Source organism: Ambystoma mexicanum, chromosome 3q (assembly GCF_040938575.1).
Source record: "Ambystoma mexicanum isolate Mex_15411 chromosome 3q, UKY_AmexF1_1, whole genome shotgun sequence".
Lineage (NCBI taxonomy): Eukaryota > Metazoa > Chordata > Amphibia > Caudata > Ambystomatidae > Ambystoma > Ambystoma mexicanum.
Window position 1 is genome coordinate 744,315,315 of NC_090926.1, and position 25,016 is coordinate 744,340,330.

The 25,016-nt window shown below is 42.0% G+C and overlaps 1 protein-coding gene across 7 annotated transcripts in view; it reads left to right on the plus strand.

Moving 5' to 3' along the window:
- RNF157 (ring finger protein 157) overlaps positions 1-25,016 on the plus strand; it is a 1,722,220-nt gene that overhangs the window by 207,652 nt on the left and 1,489,552 nt on the right. For all 7 annotated transcript variants that reach the window (XR_011305109.1, XM_069654703.1, XM_069654704.1 and 4 more), the window contains one exon: positions 13,316-13,434. Coding sequence is in view for 6 of the 7 variants with exons in the window: in XM_069654703.1 (XP_069510804.1) it covers positions 13,316-13,434 (119 nt within the window). In the remaining variant the exon portion in view is untranslated. The remainder of the gene's footprint in view (positions 1-13,315; positions 13,435-25,016) is intronic.

Here is a 25,016-nt window from a genome sequence, read left to right on the forward strand (position 1 = left end):
ACCAAATGTGACCATTTTAGGATCAAGATCCGGCGTCTCTGCAAGCTTCCCTGGAAGCTCTGGTCTTGGACGTTCCACCCTCATGCGTGATCGGACCTCCCTGTCCAGTGGCTTTCTAATATGTTGGGCCATATATATATCGCCACTCTAGGTGAGGGGGCCCATTCAGATGATTTTGGGTGCCTAATGGCCTCCGGATCAAACATATCTAATATGTTCTCTTCTTCTTCGGGAACATTTGACTTAATTGGTTCTACTATGTCTTCCTCTTCGACACCTTCGTCGTCGGGTGTATAACCCTCTTCATACTCACCTGAATTGCCCACCCACCCCTGCGGTAGGGGGTCTGTCTTTGCAATCTGCCATCCTCGCTAGAAAGGCTTCTTTCAACCTGGTGACTGGGTCGCTATGTCTTTGGGGAACAGAGTTAACCCTTTCATCCGTGTCCGTGGGGGGTCAGAGTCTGCGCTCTTCCGGACTTTCTTACACCCCTAATAAACCCCTTTTTTGGGGTGTCCTGCTGACGTCCCCTCCCCAGGGCTATCTGCCCGTCTATTTCTGGCTGTTAGCTGTTCCTGTTCCTGTTGCTCAGCCATGAATGCTTCCAGCATATCCAACCTTTGTGTCAAAGGTTGCACTCCCTGGGAACCTGCTTGCGTCAGGGAGTCCCCCAGCACCTTCTTGAAGCTGAGGGATAAATCAGAATCCTGCAACAAATGTTCCTCTTCCCACTCTCTTCGCTCAACTCTGGGGTGGTGGATTGGGATTCTCTGTGTGCGTTTTGAGCCATAATCCACTGTTATCAAGACTAACATCTTGGGAGTCAGCTAGTAATCAGGCTCTGACCAAGTCAATGAAGACAGAGACTCTGCCTTCTAGCAATTCTTGTATAGCTGGTTAATGGAGTCTTGTAAAATTTAAATATATATATCTATACATATATATATATATCCTACATATAAATATATTTCTGATGTTTGTTAATCTGCTTAGAATCACATGCTGTGCATAGGTCCGACATCCAGTGGTCACTGCAGAGTATTGCATTTTGTTTTTCGTAGTCGAAAAGGGGACGTCGACAAGGCGTGTCTGTAACACTATCCCTATAGTGACGTGCGTTGTACCCACAATCCCTCACGCGTCGAGGTCCCTCAGATTGTTTTTTCCACCCAGCTACTGGTCGCCTTTATGCGGAGCTCCTCGAGAGACATTGCCAAATAGTTTCTTCGACCTTTGGTCGTTTGTTAGTAATATCAATAACGTAGATCCCTCCCTCGACGCAGAGCTGTTTCTCCGCCAAGCAAGATCTTCGACGGAAGGACGAGCGGAGGGGATCCTTCGGCGCTGCCGAACACGTGGCCTGGCCTCGCCGGCTATACATAGTGGGGAGAGTGGGGTTGTGTCGTCTTTCTTTCTCTTTAAGAATGCCTTTCTCTTTCCCCTCCCTCTCTTTCGAGGTCGTAGTCGCACTTCTTGCCCTCAGCTATGGGGAGGACGCCATTTAGGTTCTGCCCGCTTTTTGCAAGGGTAAATATACCTGGAAGGATAAGCACAAACGGTGCAACCGTTGCTTACCCCTCGATCACCAGGACGACGGCTGTGCGGCCTGTAAATTACTAAAGCCCAAAACTCTAAAAGACCGCAGGGTCAAAAAGTGGGCGGCCTACACCATGTCTAGGCCTGACTCCTCGCCCGCCGCCGCCAAATGTGACGAGGACTGTGACTACACAGCCCCCGTAACGGAGGTTGTAGACCTCTCAAAGGAGCGCTCACGCCCAGCTTATGGGGATGAACACCCTGGCGACAAGGACGCACACGGAAAAACACCAAAACACATACCCCCGGCACGCATTCGTCGAAGACGAAGGCAGCCATAGCGCCAACAGGGGCGCCGGGCCCACCGGCGTCTTCCGCCGACCGTAAGGGTCGTCAGCCCTCCTTGCCTCCGCGACAGGCGACTGGGCATTCTAAAAATAAGGGCGCTAACGCCAAAACCTCCGACGCGCATCATAAGAGCACTCACGTTGCCAGCAAGGACTTGATGGGCAAGGACTCGACGAGCAAGGACTCGACGTTACATAGCGCGACGGCGACCGATCCCTGGGAAGAGAGAATGATCGCCGAAAGCCTTGCGCTCATAGCATCTAAGGACGGCCAGAGACGTACGGCGAGTGAGACGCCGAAAACCGCGCACAAGGCCAAAGATATGCCGAAAGCGCCGGAAAACAGATCAGGCCAGTTCCCGACGCCGACGGAAGGCCCTAGCCAGCGAGAAGGCTACTCAGAAGGCGAAGGCTCACTTTCTTCGACGTTATGGGACAGAACCAGACAACTACAGGAGGAAGAAACTCCTTTTTCATTCCCACACCGTCCTGGCCGACCTCAGTGGACCTTTGAAAGGTTCCAGACCTGTATGGATACACTATATAGGTTCATGTCCATCCCAGAAGACAGGGCACCCAAGAGACCAAGGGAGGCACCCCTGGAGAGTCCAAGGGCTAAATACCAGAAGTTTTATAACCCCATACAAGAGGACATATACTCTTACGACCTCACTGAGGAGGACACCCTCTTCCAGGAGGAAGAGGAGTTCACCTATGTTGAGGACCAACAAGAAGAGGAAGGTTTTCACGAGGACACTAACCTAGGTGAGAAGGGATTCCAGGAGGACACAGGCGACGGCGACCCAAATCCCTGGCAGTCACCAGCTAGGTCTACAGACACAGGCAGTAGCAGTATAGTCATCAGGTCTACTGAAACTACACCAGTCAGGAACCCTTCGCCTGTTGATGATCAACCCACCTTCAATACACTGCTGAAGAAGGCAGCAGCACATTTTGAAATTGAAACTGGGGAGGTCACCCCAGACACCGATTTTGTGGAGAGGATTATCAAAGAAAAACCTCCCACTAGCCAAACTATCCCCATCCTCGCCTCAGTTAAGAGACGTATTACCCCTTCTCTGTCCACTCCTGCACTGGTGAGAGGGGTCAATCCGAGGATTGAGAAACTGTTCTCTCCCTCTCAATCAGACCCATTATATATTAAGGGTCACTCAATCCCGGACTCCCTGGTCGTGACCAACACCAGGAAAAGTGCCGGAGTCCCACTATCTACCAGTGAGGCACCCCCAGATAAAGAAGGGAAGAAACTTTATGTCCTAGCCATGAGAATCACCACCTCTGCAGCATTCTCTACCAGAATTGCCAATAATAACACACTATTGGCAAGCTACGCTGATGCTCAATGGGAAAAGCTTAAAAAGGACATTGAAGAAGCTCCCGAACCCTTAAGAACTCGTTTGCTGGCTACAGTTAACGAGGGCTCTCTGGTCAACCAAAGCATTGTCAAGAATACCCTTGATGCAGCAGAGACGGCTGGCCGCACTTTGGTACAAGGAATTTTGCTTAAGCGTCATGTCTGGCTTCGCAATTCCGGGTTTAAGGCAGAAACACAAGCGTCCCTTATTAATAAGCCCATAGAGGAGTCCAACCTCTTTGGGAAAGCAGTTGATGACGCGCTGGAGAACGCGAAGAAAGAATTAGACACAATAAAGACCTTAGACCAAATTTCAAAACCCCCTAACAGGCGGGGATTTGGTAATAAGCGCTTTTTTCATGGCCAACGCCAGCAACAAAACCAACAACAGTATTCTGCCAGCAACTACCAAGGAAAAAGTGGCCAGTACAATCAGAGGGGTCAATGCCGTGGCAAAGGGAGAGGCCGGGGGTCTACCCCCAGAGGCTCCCAAGCCACCAACACCACCAAGTGACGCGAAGATTCGCGTCCCCTCCCATGCAACGCCGGTCGGGGGCCGGTTAACATCCTTTCTTCCTGCATGTGATGGAATAACATCAGACCGCTGGGTACTTTCCACCGTAGCCCGCGGCTACTGTATAGAGTTCAACAGTTCCCCAACATACAGACCCCCGAGGGGACGCCGCATGACACCAGAACACCTCGCCATCCTTCTCCAAGAAGTGGACCAACTGCTGGAAAAAGGAGCCATAGAGGTCATGCCTCTATCTCAGGTAACTGAAGGTATTTATTCAGTGTACTTCCTTGTACCCAAAAAGGATCTAACCATGCGCCCTGTATTAGATCTGCACCCAGCAAACAAGTTTGTCAAACCCCAAAAGTTTCGTATGGTGACCTTACAGGAGGTGATCCCACTGCTATCACAGGGAGATTACATGGCGACACTGGACATGAAAGATGCATACTTTCATATTTTAATGTTGCCAGCACACAGAAAATACCTCAGGTTCATGATAGAGAGCAAACACTACCAGTTCAGAGTGCTACCCTTCGGCATAGCATCTGCTCCAAGGGTATTCACGAAGGTACTGGCAGTGGCAGCGGCCCACCTGCGCAGGTTATCCATCCCAGTATACCCTTACCTCGACGACTGGCTCATAACTGGGGACTCTTACGAGACATGCTTCTCAAACACCCAAAAGACTGTAGACCTTTTGTTCCAGCTGGGCTTCTCCAGAAGTCCAGCTTAGACCCCACCCAAGTCAAACAATTCCTAGGGGCTCTAATTCGAACAAAGGACGGCCTCGTCTTCCCCTCCAACGAGAGGGTCCAAAACATGCTGTTTCAGATCCCCCAATATGTGGCAGGTCGAGAGGTGAGGGTGCGCAAAGCGATGCGCTTGCTAGGAATGATGGCGTCATGTATTTATTTGGTACCTCACGCGCGCCTGCGCTTCCGCCCAATGCAAGAGTGGCTCAACAGCCAGTGGTGTCAGCATTTCTGATGGTTGTATCTGCTTAGATTCACATGCGCCCACCCTTCCTCCCCGCTCGGATGGAAGGAACATAGACATCTTTCTACATCTCTCTCTTTTCTGTACTCACTCACATACAGAAGGCTCCCTCAGGGCTGAAAAAATACAAACATAGGGACCTCGACTCGTGAGGGATTGTGGGTACAATGCACGTCACTATATGGATAGTGTTACAGACACGCCTTGTCGACGTCCCCTTTTCGACTACGAAAAACAAAATGCAATACTCCGCAGTGACCACTGGATGTCGGACCTATGCACAGCATGTGAATCTAAGCAGATACAACCATCAGAAATGCTTTTACGGTAAGTAATGCATTGTCATATATCTAGCTCCAAGAGAAAAAAAACTGCAAAGCAGTGTGTGTGTGTGTGTGTGTGTGTATATATATATATATATATATATATATATATATATAATTTTTTTTTTATAATTCCCTTCGAGAAACACTGCAGGACGCTGATCCGCTCTGTTCGCTATATTTTTTGCAATGAACGAGCATTAGCGAGTCCCGGTGAATGCCAGGAAATCTCTATACACTTTGGCGCCTTTGGGTCCTAAAACCTGTCGTGTTCACCGGCGCGAGCAGGCGCCCAGCGAAGTATGGAGAGCGGGGACGGCTGCCTAAAGTGAGCGGCTTTGCCCATGGCTCAGCCCCGCCTCTCCCCCCACACTGTAACACTGCGCTCTGTAATACAAACGGGGAAAAAACAAAAGCTGTCTTGAAACGCGTGCACTTACTAAATCGCCTCAGCTTTCTCTCAGACGCTACGCAGTATGTCACTAAATCTTTTAACAATAACAATCCTGATATGAAAATGGAGCCACTCTGACCTAACGGTATTAATAACTATCGTTATGTTCACAATGACGACACATAATAAGAACATTTACACAATAATGCATAATTGGAACTGATCTGGAAATGGCAGCCAAAAGAAAGAGGAAAGGACATTGGGTTCAGAGTGCTTATACCCCATGCTGTGCTCTGATAGGTGCACAGACAGGGGTCAGGACTGCTGAAGGCCTGAGGATCATGAGAGTCGTGGTCCCGGGCACTCTTAGGAGATTTTTGAAGATACTAAACTTGAACTTACTGTTTACTTTTTTCTAATTTTACACCAGAGAAAATATTAAAAATAAGTTAAGTTAATGTGTTAAAGTGCTGAGATGGCAGTATTAAAGCAAGAAAATCATAATACGAGCCTCCTGTCTCATCATAGAATTATTGGATTGCAAATACAAACATATATAGATGTTCCTAATCAAATAAATCCACCTCTTCAGTGGTGGATGAAGGATGCAAACAATTAAATAGATGCATGCTTTCATCTATATTGGAGTTTGGCCTTCACAGAGGAGGTACTTTGCTTTCAGGCCAATTAGTTGGAATTGCAAGGTCTCTTCAATGTCTGCTGAGAGTGGCAAATTCGAGACAATACTGATGACCCAGTTTTGACCTTGGTAACTGGTTTCCAGATGCTTCCTCAGCTTTCAGATTATCTAGGGCCTGTGTTGATTCACATTTGGGCATCTCTGGCGGGTTTCACAGTGGACACTTTACATGTTTGTGTTTTTACACGTGCCGTTTTTCCTATTTTTATTTTTTTGTCTTTTTTTTTTTTTTTACATGTGTTATTTGTTTGAGCTAGGTGAGTGGCAGGGTGGGGTTGTTAGTTGGGAATTCAGTGGGAACGTCCCATTTTAAAAATGATTAAATAAAAATAAAAAACACTGCAGTGAAAGCTACACTTTTTTAAAATGCAAACCTGTAAAGTGGTTGCAGTGAAAAAACATGGAACCATCTCTGAAAAAGATTTCCATTGTGTGTGTTAGTAGAAATTACTCCACCATGAAGTAAAGCAATTAGTTAAGACAGTTACTGGGCCCCTTCATAGATATGAGCGGTCTGAAATGGGAGACGGACACAAGTATGGGTTTCTCACAAGTTGTCATTTTTAGTAAATAAAAAGGGGTGAAACACGCCCATCTTTCCCTAACATAACAAGGATGGCCCTGCTTAACAAACTAAGGCGAAAAAAAAATGACCTTGTATCTGACCCTCATACTAACATACACAACAAAATTAAACCAGGTTTGTTTGGCTGTCTTAAATTCCACAAAATAACATATCCATTTGAACTCGAGTAATCCTTATGACTAGGGTTGGGTTACTTTTCCCTGGATCAATTTGGGAATATTTGGAAAAGAAAAGTTTCAAGTTCTGTGAAATAACAAAGTTCCATTCAATGAAGCATACAGTCTTTTTAATTCAATATCCTTTCTTATCTCTCTTCCAAAGAATTGCTCGCAAATCAAAGCAATTGTTAATATTTCCACAACCTCCTGCTTGGTAAAATGAAAAGTCTTCTCTAAACATAAAATCACAAATCAAATGCAAGTGTTCTTTTCTCAAAAGGCCAAGCACTTGTTAGTACTTACTACTTCTTCATAAGAAACACTTTAGTCACGATGGTTCAACAACCACTTTCTGAAACCACAGTACTTTAACTCAGCTTCTTCCTCATATTCTTGTCTCCCTGGACTAACTACAATTGGTCCCTTTCCTGGTTTACTCGCCTGCCAGGATAAAACTCCCACTACAGTGTGTACTCTGTGGTAATACTTGTTCCAAAGTCTCCACACTAGAACCATAAATAAGGAGATTTGAACCAACAACTGCTTCCCTCAATAGTCTTTGCCTCTTAACAGAATGTGTTAAATTTCTTCCCAAAGTGATATTACACAAAAGGATAATGGTTCTCGTGCTTGTCTTTTGGTTGTAGGCAATGCAGGATACAGTTCTCTCCCTCGTGGTCTCTTATACAAGGACAGCTTTGGTTTACTGGTTGTGCAACCTCTTGCCTGCTGGCAATGCTGGTTACAATTGTCTCCCACTGAACATCTCTTTCTGGGAGAGTCGACCCAATTTGGCTTTGCAACACTCTTCTTTGGCTTTAGCAATGAGGGTTACGATGTTCCCCTATATGGAATCTCTCAGTAGGAGAATTGCGCCAAGTTCGCCTTAATTCAATAGTTCGGTATTCAAAATTATTATTCTCGTCTAGCGGTCTCTTCAGAGCATGTCAGGGTCACCTGCTTCAGGTCAACTCACCAGTATACATTGGCGTCTTGCTGGTGTTGCTGCGGGTCTCTCCGGTGCCTTTTCTGCTTTTGACAGCTCCTGGTCTGCCGCCGTATGCGCCAACCTTCAATGAAGCCCTTTCAGCTCTGTACACTTTCTGCTCCGACTTCTATGCCGGAGAATTTCACGGCGTGTCGGGGGCTTCTTTCCCACACAGCATGGCTTGCTTCAGGACTACTTCCCGCTATGCATCCTCGGCATGGCCCTGTTTACCTGACCTCTGCCACATCTCTTATACAGCATCCTACTGCCACCACATTGCCGACATCCGCTTCTGCTTCTCCATGCTGCTGCTGCCCTCTCATCTGAAAGTGCTTTGTTTTTAAAGGTCCCACTCAGGTGCTTTAGAATTAAACAACTAGACTGCTGATAACACTTCATGGACTCTGAGCCCCTCTTCCTCATCTCAGTACCACGAGCATTATAGGACTTGAAGTCCATAAACTTCTTGTTTGTTTTTAGATCAAAGTTGTCAGTTTCACAATAAGTCACTAAGGTTTTAGAAACATTAGGGGAATCATTTAGAGAGATCTCCCACTCCCCTCGACATGAGTCCCCTCCCATGTTATCCTTTGCATAATACCACCCACAGGATCAGGTAGCGGCTGCCTTTATCTGGCCACATGAGAAAGTCTGTTTTGAGGTTTCTGCAATGATCTCACGAGAGTTGTCACATGACGCAGATGAATCTTCCGAATGCATTGTTGCACGTCATTCTGTTATTTGTTCCTTACTTAAGCAATAAACCCTGACAGGCTGGGACATTAGCTGGCCAAGTAAACCCGTGTTTGCCCGTCAGGGCTTATCACAATTAATGTCCTTGCACATCATACCGTGATAAACTACAATCCATGATGGTGCCATTGAACGACATATAGTCTCTTCTTTTTCCACTAGCGTTCCTGGTGCTGTCGAGGGACAAAGCAGCACCAGAGGGAATTGTGGAAAATGGGGACTGGAGGGAAGGGGACATAGGGGAGCGTGTGGGCGCACTTAACCCGATTCCCAGTGTGGAAGATGGAAGCCTCCTGCTTCCGAGGAGGCTCAGAGCGAGGATTTTACCATGTGGTAAAGCCCCCGTTCTGCGCCTCCTGATTGGCTGGGAGGCGGTCACATGCCCCTTGCTGGGTACTAATCAAGCTTTACACACATTTTTTTGAATTCCCTCAAACTTCTTTTAGGCATTTTAGAAAATATCCACAGAAGTCAAATACGTTTTTTAGAATGAAGCTGTTGGACAAGTCCCTAGTTTGTTAAATCGTCACCCTCCTTTAATACCTCATGTTTGTCGGTGGGATTTTAAACCTGGTTTTAGCATTAATCATGCAGAAACCTTTGGCTTTGTTGACATTTGACGTTCTAACCTGGAAAACTGTATTCTTATTCACAATCCCATCAGCTGGACAGATTGGGAAACTAAGGGCTTAATCACCTTTTTTCGTTTCTATTGTACCAAAGGTGGTATTGGAGGTAGTAATTCACAGACCCTTAGCTTCTGTTTTCCTGGATAGGCTTCATCGGCTGAGTAAAAACGTTTAAATGGTTATACAAAAGGTCTGGGAGCCCCTCTATTGAGAACGAAAACAGCCAAATAACCTATTGTATGGGTTATTTCCCTCTCAGGAGGGTCTACAACCACGTTTTAGCTCATTGTACCTTTCACAGGAGAGAAATATGCATTTGCATATCATTCTGGTCCCACCCACCTGGGCAGTCCAGAACTGAAATGCTAGGCAATTCTCCTCTTAAGAGTGCCAACAGCAAGCCCATATACGTGTTTCAGCCTTGTTGGGCCTGATCAGTGAGGTGAAGCTGTCCCCCCTGAGAGCTAGTGCACTTTATTTAGACGGAACAAGGGTGTTCAGAAAATGTTTTTACTTACCTGTATTCTGTGGTGGATTTGCATCTCCAAAGCAGCAAACGCAGGAGACTATATTTTTGCAATAGTAGCATTTCTAAGTCACATGAAGTTAAAGGGACTCGAGCTCCTTAGTAGGTGAATTCTTCTTCCACCAGAGCAAAGGCAGCGTTCGTGGCTTTTCAGAGACTTGTAACTATTGTGGACATCTGTAGTACAGTAATCTGGGCCTGCGACTAAGGGTTTCTGTTCACAAGAAAAGATGGAGTATTTGGCCAGCAAGTTCTTTGTTATATTTTGTGCATATGCAGCTTCCTCCATCAAGCGTCTTGTTCAGTGAAATTGAATTCTCTACCATTTGGGAGTACAGGTGAGCAGAAAGCAAATGTTATAGTTGCCTTAGATCTTGCTCTCCCGTTTTAGCATCCACCCAGGGAATGTCTCTGCTCCTACCTTCCATGCAGGATTGGAAGTAGACATTTGGCGACTTGCTTTTAAGATTCTGGTTCGGCATGCAGTGTATTCGCTTGCAACACATTTTTAAGAAGGGAGAGCCAGGACTGCGTTCGGAAATCCCCACGAGTAATATTTGTAAGCATTCTTTCTGGTATTTGGATGTTTGACGGGCGTGCCAATGGTTTCTAAAATGTACCAATAATTTTGTCTTTGATAAACGTTGCCACTTCTGATTGTCCTGTGCCAGGCAAAAAGCCTGCAAAGGCTCTCTTCTTCCTGGCTGGGTTTTATCTTGTAGCCTATACAAACACTGCTAGGATATTTCTGGCTATTCGCAATCATACAGGTAGCCAACAGTGTTTTTTTAAAATTTTTTTAGAAGCACATCCAATTAGATTCCACTTGAGCTACACACTTTCTGTGAAAACTGCACAGTTAATGACAGGACTGTTCAAGAACAGATTTGGTTTGGCTTTCTCGCCCGATTTAAATCCTGCTTGGGAATCTTACATTGAAGACCTGGACATGTGACTAAATAACTGGCTATAGTAATGGTTCATCTAAAGCCACATGCTCATAAGGTTTGTCTTGTAGCGTGTTCTCGCTTTCTTTCTCTTCCAGATGGGATTTAACATGGGATTTCAGTGAGCAGCCCATAGCTGGCGTCAATCTGTTTTGGCCAGCAGAACATGCATACTAAACATCTTGAAATGTGACCCTTAGCATTTGGCCTTCAAGTCATGGCCGTAAATGCTTTTGTCTCATCGCCTGGTGACTACTGCAATGCAGTTTGTGCAGGACGGCCCCAGTGTTTGATAAAGCACCTCCACTGACTGCTGAATTCAACTGAATGGATTATGTTACAACTACCCAACCGAGTGCATGTAGTTTCAGTGCTGAATTGTCTTCTCTGGTTTTCAGCCGAACATTACGTTTGGATAACCGTGTTACTCCTCTTAGACTATTGGGGCAGGAATAACATTTGATACATACAAAATGCACGAAGGTAAAGGGGGAAGGATTCGAGCAGAGCCACCATTCTCTGACTTTTCTTGAAAAAGTAGATTCCAGCTGTCCAATTGCTGAACATTACTACTGATTATGAAAGGGGGAGAAGGATTAAGGATTAAGGATACATCCTTATTCACCACAAGTAGAAATTGACCTTTTTCTAGAACTGCAGTCAAACTTGTGTTTTATAGAATCCTCCCGGCCCTACATGAGGAGGAGTACTTCACATTGAGTGACATCTTTTGACCTGCACCATGCTGCACATTTTAAGTAGTGGTAAGGATACTGTCTATCCCATTGTGATTTCACACACTGTTCCAGGGTTTATACAACCCTTGGAATAATTTTGCTGCTCTTACTCGTATCAAACACGTGTCGCCTTTATTTTGTTGTTTTTATTTTTTAGATTCCACTGAGGATCCTAATAATGATGCGACATCTGAAATTAGATCCCAAGCGAATTGCGATAAGAACATGTTCACGGCTCTGGATCTTCTGTCAATTCTTCCGTTTGATATTATAGTTGGCTTTGTGTAGTTAACACAGACTTTGAGATTATTTACAGGTTCTATTTCCACGTTTCTTCTCTCTAAAATTTTGACGCATTGGCTTGGGAGTGCTCCAGTGTTGGAAATTAAAAACGCCCACACTGCCAGATGACCTCTGGATACTTGGATATATAAGGTGACTTATCAAGTTTATGGTGAATTTGACATAATTGTGAAATTACAAACACAGTTGGATAAACACTGACATTAGTTTCTGCTTATTGAATTACAGCATGTCACAAGAACTGTACCCCCGAAGAAGAGATCACAATCTCGAAATGCGTTGGGTTGTTTTATTTTATATTAAATCCTATATTATGACTACAAGAGTATTTTGAATTTGTCAAGAAAAATATTCATCATCACATTCACTCGTATATACAAGAATAATACTTCTTCTCACTACATATTTGTAACATTATAGGATTCTTTTGGCTTATTGACCCATGATGCTGTACAGGCGATGGGAGCGCCCACATCTTTGGGAACGTATTCTTTTGTTCTTCATATGTGTACAGTCCATGTGCCAGGACTGTGTTTTCTCATCTGCACCTGAAACTATATGGAACAACATTAAATATCCGAACTTGGTTAATTTTACCTACACATAACACTGAGGGAAAGGTGTGCGTTTTACAAATCTTTTTCCCTGAAGGTGCAGAGTCCAGCATAGGTGGAGTAAAGTCAGGGGACACATGCACTTATTTGAGCCTAGGGCAGCAGAAAGCCAATATGCCACTCAGTGGGCGGCAACATGCCCTCGGGAGACTACTTTGTGATGCACTATTTGAGACTCTGCAAGAAGAAAAGTTTTTGAACTTTTTTTGGGGTCAAGTGGTAAATCAAGGATTTGTAACCCAAGTCTTGATTTTCCAAGGCCCCTAATTTCACAGGAATCGAGTGTCTGGAAAGATGCCCATTATGGCAAGATTTCTTCTAACTAAGCATTCAGTAAGACAATACGATGTTTATGCCGCATTGACTATGCTGCAGCAGTGGAAAATAATTTCTCGAGCACTTTTGAAGCCAATTTCAATGTTTATTAAGTGAATGAATCCATGGACATTTACTGATCACTTTATACAGTACTCTGTGGACTGATAAATTTCGATGAGCCATACTGGAGTACCAGTAAGTTAACATAAACCACATTTGTTATACAGCACGCAATATTGTCCTGCATGCCAATACGTTCATATTTGATGATGTATTTATCCTGCTCTTTTTAATCTTCCCAGGCTTTTCCACGTTTTACACTGTTGCGCTTATATATTTTCTGCCTCATGCTCCTCTTTTACCTCCCTCCTTAATTTGTTACCTGCTCATCCATTTTCCATATCTCCCTCCCTTAACCCTTTGTTTCTGTTCCCCCTCTAATCCCCACTCCTTCCAGTTCGATATTCAGTCGCTCCTGCCTAATCACCTATTTTCTCCTATTCTTTTTGAATCCGCAAAAGGGCGTGGTAAGTATATTATTCACACTGATTTTTTTCATCTATTTTAGGCAGTTACTTTGCCAGCCATTTTATCATGGGAGGAGAAAAGTTTGATTCGACGCACCCCGAGGGTTATCTGTTTGGAGAGAACAGTGACTTGAACTTCCTTGGAAACCGACCTGTAGTGGTACAGTGCACCCATTTACATACAGTTTGTGGCATTATTGTCTGCGTATCACTTGCATTTATATCTGTGTGCTTGTGCGTGCGCGGGCGCGGAGTGGTATACCTTACTTTCAAATTTAAACCAAACATTTTAAGACCATTGCTCTCAGTTAACGTTTGGAGAGCGATGGTCTTTAAATTCCATGACTTTACATGTCACTTCAGGAAGTCAAAATACAATTTAGCTTAAAACATCAGGGAATAAATTCCTTCTGTGACCAATAAAATAAAGTTTATGATTAAGACCTGAGAATGTCAGTACAAAACGTACAACAAAGTTGCTATTGGATTTGTAAAAGTCCCAATCCAGCTTCCGATAGCATTGGAGGGACTGCGAAACAGGAAAGCAAAATAAAAATCCATTGGCATGTTTGAGTGCGCTCCAGTTCTCGTAGGCATATTTTAAATAGAGTGTGATCTGTGGAAGGCATTACCTGCCGGACTCGTGGGCTTCGTAATGTCCACTGGGTGGACCGGGTGGAACCAATATGTTTGGCCTCATCTGTAATCTTGTCAGTCTGGCTCCAGTAATCCTTGTGGTTCAGTCATGTTTAAAAGTCATGAATACTGCCAACATGCTGCAAGTGCCTATTCCCCCTCCGCACATCGCATCTTCCTGGTGAGTATTGAAATGTGCCTTGCAGTCCAAATTGGTATCTGCAGCACTTGTCTTTTGCGCTGCTTTTTTTAGATGATTGATTTTTTTTGTGTGGGCTATTAAAAAATATTTTGTGTAGTCCATTATGTGCTGTATAGGCAATGCCTTTTGGGGAGCTGTGTTTGTGGGTGTTAATTTTCCTAAGTCTTAATCTTATTCCTGGAGAGATTGTCCAGTCAACACTTTCCTGACATTGTGATTTAGTGCTTGCAAAGGGGTGTCTTCAGTAAGGCGTCTCTTATTTTGGTCTTCCCGCTCTGCCGAAATACCAAATATCCAGATGCTCTTGAATGCTGCACCCAGGTGTAGAGCTGGGAAGACACTCTTGTTCCTAAACACCATAACCCTAAGGACACACCTCTGCATTCCTGTCAGCCTCTCTGTAGCATTAACACCCCTTTGCTTCACTCACCCAAGCAACCGTGCAATTTATCCAAGACCCTGCCAAAGAAACCAATTATTGGTTTTAATCTGAGGGCGACCCTTTTCTAGAAAGAAGTACCTTTTTGATGGTCAAAATGGCGTGTATTCTTGGCAAAAGAAGCAAATAATAAAACAAATATTTATTTCTGTTAACATTGTAAACTGGCTCTTTTAGAATGATTAATGTACATTTCTAATCGCTTCCAGTATATAGTGTAATGACACATCATCAAACCAATGTAAATTATGTTCTGATCCGTTAACAGTCCGTGATTGACCATCTATTATTGTAATTGGTTATTTATAACGCGCTAAATACTCAGAGGTTTCTAAGCACAGATCCGGGGATCGAACCTGTGTTTCTCTGCATTGTCTTGATTCCAAGATGAGCGTGTGCCCCGGAGCGATCTTCCCGAGACTCCTGGTGTACATTTTCAACTTCCACTATGAGAATGGGGAATGGACAAATACCAACTAGTGTTTCCGGCTGCGTTGTATAAAAATGAAGAGCATTTTGGGAATATGGGAATGACCACAGATATTTATATACGACAAATATGTACATGATTAAATTGTTGTAGGCTTGAATCACTAAGTATATAATGCACACTGGACTTGGTTGGGATGCCTGTGTGCATACTGTGTCCCAGGCCCCAATCGTCAGACATCATTGGAGAATAAATTTAAAAAAAAATATATATATATAATATATTTGTTTATGGTTTATATAAACCTTTACAAAATAGTTCATCAAAATAGTTCGAACAAATAGAATTACATTTTGAAAAGACAATAAAACAATTTTGATACATTATCTTCAAACACAAGTCGAACAATCATTTGAAACATATTATAGTCATGACAATTCAGAACTACTAAAATGTAAATAAACAGAAGAACATTAAGACCAAAATTAAGAACAGTTCGTATCAAGTCAATTTACAAAACGTTAAAAGATTTCATTAGCTTCTAAAACCTGTTAAAACCAATGTATGGAGGTTTCGATGTAAGGAGACAGTTCGTTATGATCATTTAAGATAAATCACAAACATTTTTTAAAAATGCCATTATTCTTAGTTTTAAAACAATCGAGGTGTTATGTCTAATTTGAAACCATAAGAATTTGGTGTCAACGGCGTGAAGGTGCAATACAAATTGTTCAAAGTAATAAATCCTCTGTTTTAAAAGAGCTGGACATTGTAGTAATAAATGCTTCAGAGTTTATTCAGTCCCTTCTGACTTACAATGTCTACACCATCCCCAGTTTATGTTCTGGAGATTCCACCTTTTTAAAATATGGTTTGTTTTCAGGGTATCGAACCGAAACCTCATGACAGAATTTCTAAAAATTTGTGAAGGATATTTCACTAAATAGTTCTCGAGAAGGGGGTAAAATTTCCAAAAGGAGTGTATCTGATTAATGGTTTACGATTGTTGAACCATGTCTAGTCATTTGCCAATCATTACATTGGAGTATCTGCTTCACTTTTTGCGGTTTGTTTATCAACATCTCCAGACTTACACCTGCCTTCAACAATGTATCTTCAGTTACAATTTTTAAATTCACACAGTAAGGGTTAGATCGATCGTTGGCTGCTATCGTGTATAGAGAAGAGATATCATTTCTCATACATTTTCTCCATAATGACATTTTTCTCCAAACAATAATCGATTGTAAAGATTGCAGCCCAAATTCGTATCTGATTGCCTGAATAGGCATACCTTTAGGGATGAAGAACAACACACCTTTCCACAAATCTTTCAAGATTTTTATAAAATCTGAATCTTCAAGCTCATAGAATTCTAAACCATAGGTGAGTTTAGGAATACCAGAAGTAATATAAAAGTGTTTCAGAGGTATGGCCGTGAATCTTCCATATTTGGCATCAATTTTTGACATCTGTCGCTTTATTGTTTCTGCTTTAACCTCGAGGTGTCTTTTGATTATGGCCATCGAGCTATTTGCTGTAAAGTGATATCCTAAATATCTTAGGACTATTTGACTTTTTAAGCGTTTTTCCTCGCAGCACCAGGTTAGGGATGATTGTCTTTTATTCGATTTTCCCATTCTTATAATAATAGTTTTCGCAGCATTAATTTTTAGATGTTGATCAGCAGTAAATTTCACAAATGCATTAATGAGTTTTTGCAGACCAATTTTTGTGCGATCTAATAACAAAAAATCGTCAGCATATGTTATCCATTCAATTGGAGTATCACCTAATTTCGGAGGAACCAGACCCTTACCCGATAAGGCGTGAGCGGCTTTAGATGCATATAAATTGAATAAAGTGGCCGCTAACTTGCAGTCTTGCCTTAGACCATTAGCGATAGAAATTTCCGAGGAAAGTCGCCCTGCTGAGTTAAGCCTTACCTTGATCTTAGTGTCAGAATATAAATTGATAATCATCTCTAATAGATGTCTGGGTATCAAAAGATCAGTTAGGATTGACCATAAAATGTGTCTATCTACAAGATCAAATGCTTTAGAAAGGTCCATGGAGGCCACAAAGATCACATAACCCAAGTTCCTAGCTGTTTTGGATTGGAGGCTTTTTAAAATAAGGCCTCCTCAGTCCGTCCCTATGTTCTTTCTGAATCCAATTTGTTTGACATCTATTTTGTTATTGGTGGTCGCCCATGCGTCTAGTTCTTCTAGTATAATGGACGTGAAAATTTTGTACTCAGGATCGGAAATTGCAATTGGTCTATAGCTTTCAGGAGCAGATCTAGGCCCGTGTTTAAAGATTGGAATTAATATTGCTAATCTCCATGAATATGGTATAAGGGTAGTTGCTAGGATATTTTTAAACAACATGTGCAGAATATCCCCCCATAGCTGTGGATTAGTTTTTAGGGTTTGGTTAGATAGTTTGTTGGGACCTGGTGCTGCCGATTTCTTAGATTTACTAATATTAGTGATATTTTTAGGAGAGATATCCAGTGTCCATGTGGATTTTTCTTTGTGATGATGGCTGCAGCTGTCAGTATCATCACCGTACATTTTTGCAAAGTGAATTTTCCATTTGCGTTCGCTGATCGAAGTCAACAAAATCTTTTTTTGTGAAATCTGAGTCGCATTAATTATCTGCCAAAGGGTAGAGATATCTTTACCCTTAAGTATTGCAAGCATGTTTTCGCCGTCCGTTTGATCTCTAGCAGCTCTATTAGCAATTAACCAGTTCTTGTATTGCTGCTTAATGCTTCTTAATTTCTTTTCTCTTTCCACTCCCTTATCTGTTGTTTTTAGAATGCCTCGTAAGTCTCTTCTTAGCTGTTTTTTATGGTTTAGAATATCAATGTTAAAAGAGTGTACATGATTAGGGGGAATCTTAGTCATTTTTTTTTACCACATACAGAAGCTATCACTTCACTAATATAGTTCGAGAAAAATGCAGGTGTCAAATAGTATTGACATTCATCATGAGTCCTATTCTCTTGATTTTTTTGAAGAAGTGATGTAAATCTCTTAGTATTGGAGTATGACCAGCGTATACGGGTGCCACTAGGATTAGCAATCAAACCCGACTTGTAAAAATCATCGTCTTCATGTTCATTCGTGTGCGTTATGTAGGTCGACAGGAGATTATGAGCGCTGGATTTCATTTCAATTACCATTAGATTCGATATTTATGCATCTAAGCCGTAAGAAACAAACACATAATCTAGAATTGAACTGCAACCTCTTGCATGCCAAGTATGGGTTTGGTTAGATAATAGTACTAGACCCAACACTTCTGCGAAGTTCAGCCAAATAGCTCCACGCAATTTAGCATTACATTCAGGACTTTGGATTGCTTACTAGTCGCTTTTAGAGTACACATTAAAGAGTCAATTTCCATGATATTTATGTTGCAGTCTGCATTTAAATCACCAGCCATCATAACCAACCCATTGACCTTCACATCGCGTCAGGCATCAAGTTTTGTCGATACTTCATCTAGTTCTTTGATTAGGTGTGACACATTATATTTCAACGGATTCCAATATATGTTAATAAGACATATGTCAACCTGGGTGCTTCCTACTTTGATTGTACATGTAACTACGAGAAGAAATTTCAGTTCAGACCATATCTCGGCGTTTTTGGCTTCAAGTGTATATTTACATGCGATTAGCAAGCCTCCCATAGGCCTCCTTTTGGGTCCTTTTTTCGCATTATTTGCCAGATTTCATGATCTTCCCAGGTAAACTCCGTTATGGCCCATGTTTCTTGCAAAAAAATCAGCTCATATGATGCTAAAAGATCTGTTACTGCCGAATCATTTAGTAAATGCGCATGGCCTCTAGAGTTCCAAGAAGCAATAGAGGTTCGAGTGGATGTGCTAAAGAGGTTTTGCCAACGCTTGTAGAGAAGTGATAGCGTCTCTAAGTGCTAAAGTCAGACCTCTCCTCTCTTGCTTTTCAGTACTAAAGCCTTCTGTGTCTTCTACGTGTGTTTTGGGATATAAATTACTAGTATTACTCCCTACATACTTAGATACTATGGGTATCCCTTGTTTGTGAGAGTATGGATAGATATCAAAACCTTTACATTGCAGGGTTTCAGCTTCTTTCAACAATGTATCTCTGACCAGCGGTGACGGAATTACTAACCGTATATAGTCCAATCTTTGTTTGTGTAAAAAATCTATCAGGACTATGTCCTGTGAGGAAACCAGTGTCAAGGAGGGGATCGTGGCAAATAGAGAGAGAATGTAAGGACGATTCAGAGAAATTTGTTTACCTTCAGGAAACAGAGTAGTCATTATTAGGCTAGGTATCTCACACAAGGCTGGATTCTTTAACTCTTGGCCGTTTTATACCCAGTCAACATTTTCCTCTGCTTTTTGTGTTTGCATTCTAGCCTCACCATGTACTTTGTTTCCAAGAGAGAAGTGTTTGTTATTATTAAGTTGATCATCTAGATTTTTTTTTACAACCATTGCAATTTCTGCTTGTTTGTCCACACATTCATGTTCCATTTCTTTACAGTTCACATGCGTGCCCTCTGCCGCTTTATCAGACAGGGTATTAAAACCATTTTCAGCATTTGGCACATGATCATAACACAAGCCTTCAGTCTTTTCTGCTTCACAAATAGGACCATCAGATAAGGGTGGGTGAACTTTATTACCCAGTTCATTAGAGGTATGGGAGATATCAGAATTTTTATTATTATCTTTCGATACAAATTGCATAACCTCTTCCTGAAGAGTGTTACCGGGTGGCAAGAGTTGTTTTAATTGCAAGGTAGTTGGATCACCTGGTGTTTTTACCGGGATCAGTTTGGAATTAGAGTTATTTACCTTCTGTTTCTTAGATGTTATTTCCCCAATTTTCATCTTATTTTCGTTACATATGCCTGCAGCATTTGCTTTGAAAATTTCAAATATGTCGACTAGACCAGTTTTTAATGAAGATAATTGTGAAGCAATATCCACAATTTCTAGTTTATTTTTCATGGTGTATATATATATATATATATATATATATATATATATATATATATATATATATATATATATATATAGTGTTATGGTTAAGTTGCACTAATTAAAACCTTTGCAATTCACTGAAAAAACTTTGTTAAAGTGACGTTATGATTTCAAGTAACAGCCAGGACATCAAAGATGACATCACAAATGTCATTGATGACATCAGTGATGACATCACATATCTGGGCCACTTATTTTTGTTGACATATATAGGCCAGGTGGTTTTGTTCACCGGTAGTCAGAATAATAAAATTGAAAAAAGTGCTATATATCTAGACGTTAACCTTGTCATATGTTCTTTAAGTACTTTCCTTAGGGTTTGGCCTCAGCTCATGATGCACATACATGGGGAAATAAGCAGGCCTCAAACACACAATTCATTAGTATAAATAAAGAGAATCTCCCACCCACCTTTAACAGACTCAACGTACCTATCCCATACTGCTCGAAGTTCCCAAGTCAACAGCTAAGAAAATTCTTCATGCGAGCTCGTTTCAACCTCCTGCTGACGAGAGAAATTTTAGCAATCAGATCCAGTTCAACTGACACTATCTGTCGCCTTTGCCACAATCCCACTACGACAGAATCAATTAAACATCTTTTACTCAGATGTCCTATGGTGAGAAAAATTCGAGCCACCTACCTATCGACACTGGTCTGCGAACACACATCTTTCGGAGAGGAAGAAGAACTTATGTGGTGGAACAGGTTAATGTCGGGAGAAAAAACCAGATGGACAATCGCGACTGTCAAAATCCTGGAGTCTGCCTTTGAAATGATCAGTTCCAGTTCACAAACCACGAACGAGAGCAATACCTCCAAAGCCACCACTTTATCACCATAATGGTAATCAGGGAGACTAAGCTTCCTCTGGTATCTTTTACGCATTCGGCCCTTTACGTCCGCTTGAGCCCAACCAACTCCATCTAAACATTACATTGACCTGGAAGAGGTAATACTATTCTCACCAGGAATCTGACATAACTACATGAAAGCTCGCGGCGCATCTCATTAAGGGTTGCTGTCGCTCTCATCTGTTTGTAAAAATTCATTTCATTGAATTGTAAACAAATAAATAAAAAAAAAAAAAAAAATAAAGATAAACTTAAATGTCATTAACATTTTCTGATGATGCAGTTTCTTTCTTCCTTACTTTAGATTCCCTGTATGTGCCTCTGATTTGTATGCATTGTGGTTCTTCATATGTATTGTTTGTAACAATAACAATTCAAGCCTTACAGCACTTGTGCTGGTACAAACAATACATATGAAGAACCACAATACATACAAATGGGAGGCACATAGAGGGAATCTAAAGTAAGGAAGAAAGAAACTGCATCATCAGAAAATGTTAATGACATTTAAGTTTATCTTTATGTATACAAATGAATTGTGTGTTTGAGGCCTGCTCATTTCCCCATGTATGTGCACCATGAGCTAAGATCAAACCCTAAGGAAAGTGCTTAAAGAACATATGACAAGGTTAGCGTCTAGATATATAGCACCTTTTTCATTTTTATTATTCTGACTGCCAGTGAACAAAACCACCTGGCCTATCTATGTCTATAAACAAAAACAAGTGGGCCAGATATGTGATGTCATCAGTGATGTCATCAATGACATTTGTGATGTCATCTTTGATGTCCTGGCTGTTCGTCTTAGCAGTGCACAGTGGTGGCGTGAGTTATGGTGGTTTAGTTTACCATAATTGGCGAATTTCTGGGGTTTTTCGATTTTATTTGAAACCATAACATCCCTTTTAACAAAGTGTTTTCTTTGAATTTCATTGGTTTTTATTAGTCCAACATAACCATAACGTACCCTTAAAGTTTTTTTTCAGTGAATTTCATAGGTTTTTACCAGTGCATGCTATTTTCCTACAACTTACTAATATCATACTTACCCAATATAGCAATGTTTGTGTCCAATTTACAAAGTGTCACCTTAAAACTCTGCAGTTCCCACCTTCTAGAATAATTTTTAACACTTCCATACACTTTTTTGCAACTATTTCAGCTAGTTATGCATCTGTAGACGTCTACGAACATCTGACTTCATAGCAGATCTTCCGGACAGTGCCACATGACCATACGCTGGCGCGCGGCATGATGACGTGTCCGAGAACCCATCCTCACTTCACGATAAGATCTCTGCTTTGCGGACAGTTCAGAACTGCATTTTCCACTGATCTAGGAACTTTCAACTTCAAAATTTCCCTTTCACCGCTCCAACAACTATTCCTACTCATTATCCATTAACAATCTAGTACACAGTACATACTTTTAGCAAAACTGGTATTTATCTTAAAATGGCATCAGCTAATGCCATCGCTCCTCCCCAAGAGCCACCACCACTGCTGTAATCAAGGAGCATGAGAAACACTGCCCCCTACATTAGAAATAACACACGCGCAACATTTTCCATTGTCCACCTACCCCTCCATATTAGTGTTTGGTTCCTCTTCCCTCATTTCCCTCCCCACTTTTCGTTCTCAGCTCTCCTGCCAAAAAAAATGCATCCAAAAACAACAAAAGACATATTCCTTTAGGAACCACCTTTCACAGTTAAAAAAAAAATAGAACTCAAAAAAATGTATAGACTCCATCTACTTTATATTTCTCAAACAAGATAGACTCAATAAGATTTTCCAGCATTTCCATTTGCATTTTGTGTTATGCTAATGGGAATATTGTGGAGTTCATCCTCTGTTCCAGGGACTGGAACGGTGGATACCGGCCCAGCAGCCCAAATTATGAGCCCAAGTGAAGCGAAGGTGGATAACTGGGTCTCTGTACCATTATCCCCCCATTCCAGCCCCTGAAATGGGGGATGAAGGCCTTTAGCACCCAAGGTTCCCAAAGCGGGAACCCGGGGTGCTAAAAAAGAGGATTTTTCTTCCTACACCCGGTGTAGGAAGGAAAATCTTTTTCCAAAATGGCCATCATGCAATGGGAAGGTGAGGGTTCCATACAAGGCCCCTCTTCGCTTTCCATGGCAGCCTGCAGAAGGCAAAAAGAGAATCTTATTACCATATTACCACAAGCACATTTTTCTTCCCTTTCAGATCTATCCTAATTTCAAATAACTTTACCACAAAGCCAGTCCCAGGTGGACATGGCCACTTCAATCATATGTTTTGTCCCTTGTGGTCATGGCCAGTAGCCAGATTGTCCTGATCATGACCTTATTCCATCACCGGACAGTCTGGCCACTGCCCATGGCCACAGGCTACCCCTCAGTCACTAAAGGTATACCGTTATTTATTGTAGCTAGATTATGACACTTGTCAAATAATAAAACACTGGCACATTTGCAAAACCATGCTTGTTGGTCCTAGCCAATGCTCCTTAAGCAGGTTTGCTGGAAATCCACCCATGTTTTATTTTTTCAAAAGTGTCAAATGTATGCACATACAATCGTCATATAACCTAGCCCCCACTTGACAAAATCCATTCAGACTTTACGAAAACATCTATATCTAGATCTATAATCTTTTTGCAAGCTTTTGTGTAGATTTGTCAAATTACACCACATTTATAAGCCTTTACATTATTTTGGACCCCCCTCTAATTTTTCCTCCACTTGACAGAATCCCACCAAACGTTACATACTCACTCAGAATCCGGTCAGAAATATACATGCAACATTTCATGCAGTTCCATTAAGTGATGCCAAAGTTGTAAGCCATCCAAGAACTGCATTTCAGCAACCCTGTAATGCTGAGTTGTCCGCAAACTTTCGCAGGACTGTGCGCGAACATCCAAACTGTTCGCGAACTTTCGTGGCAAAAAACCACCTTTTTTTTTTTTTGCTTCTTGCAGCCATATTCCATTCCATCCCATCCTCATCACCCCTCACCTCCCCAGAGATTATTTGATAAGTTTGAAAAGTGCAGTGTTGTGTTTTTTAATGTTTTACCGTGATGTCCGCAGTCACCAGCCGCTGTCCGCGAATCCAAGGTGGCGGGCGTTTCCAAAAATCTGACGCACTTCACGCTCTTCACCATCCAATCAGCGAACACGTCGCATGTCCACAGACATGAGCAAGCCGATTAACCAAATGGTGCCCTGTCCGCGGAGCGAACAGGGAAGTGTGTCCGCGCAGCGGACATAAATATCACTTATTTTTTGTGACCTACTTTTTGGTCATTTAAAAAAAACAACTGCACAGATTTTCACCAAATTTACAAAAGAACACTTTCGGGACCAAGCCGCTGCTCCTGCCGCAAATTTGGTGAAACTCCATCCAGCGGTTTGGCCTGTAGACATGAGCAAAGTTTTTTTTCCCCACTCAGTCTATGGGGAAAAAATAAATTTTGGGTACCCCCCTATAACTTTGCCCCCCTTGGACCAAACTTCACCAAACTTTGCAAAAATAATTCAGAGTGGGCCTTATACTCTTTTTGCAAAGTTTGGTGTGGATTCATCCAGGGGGAGCGAAGTTATAAGCCGGCCAAAAAGTGCTCTTCCTATGGGTTTAGCAACTTAACCATAACTACACGACCACTACCGTGGCAAAGTTTTCTGGTAACCCGTCTCAGGGGATGGATGAAATTTCAGTCAGAAAGTTAATTGAAAGTATACCAAAGCAGAATAAAATCAATGAATATGGGGATGAGCAATCAAAGGAAATCCCACCAGGGAATACTCGGGACATAAAGAAAATCCCTAATAATTTTGTGTCTCAGGGAACCGGAAACTTGATGGAAGATCACAAGGATATAATAGGGGAAGAAAACAAAAGTACTAATAGACCCTTGGAGAATAAGAGTACTTCTGAGATGAGGAACATTTTAAGAATTCCTGTATATCCGGATGAACCTAGCCTAATTATTTTTAAGGAGGGAGGTCCCTATTCTCTTAATAGATATGTTTTATTACTCTTTGCCGATATATACCGGAATTGAGTTTAATCTCGTCGGTTGATATAAAACGAATAGACTTCATACATAAATGCAAATATGACTTTGCGACTAATTATACCCTC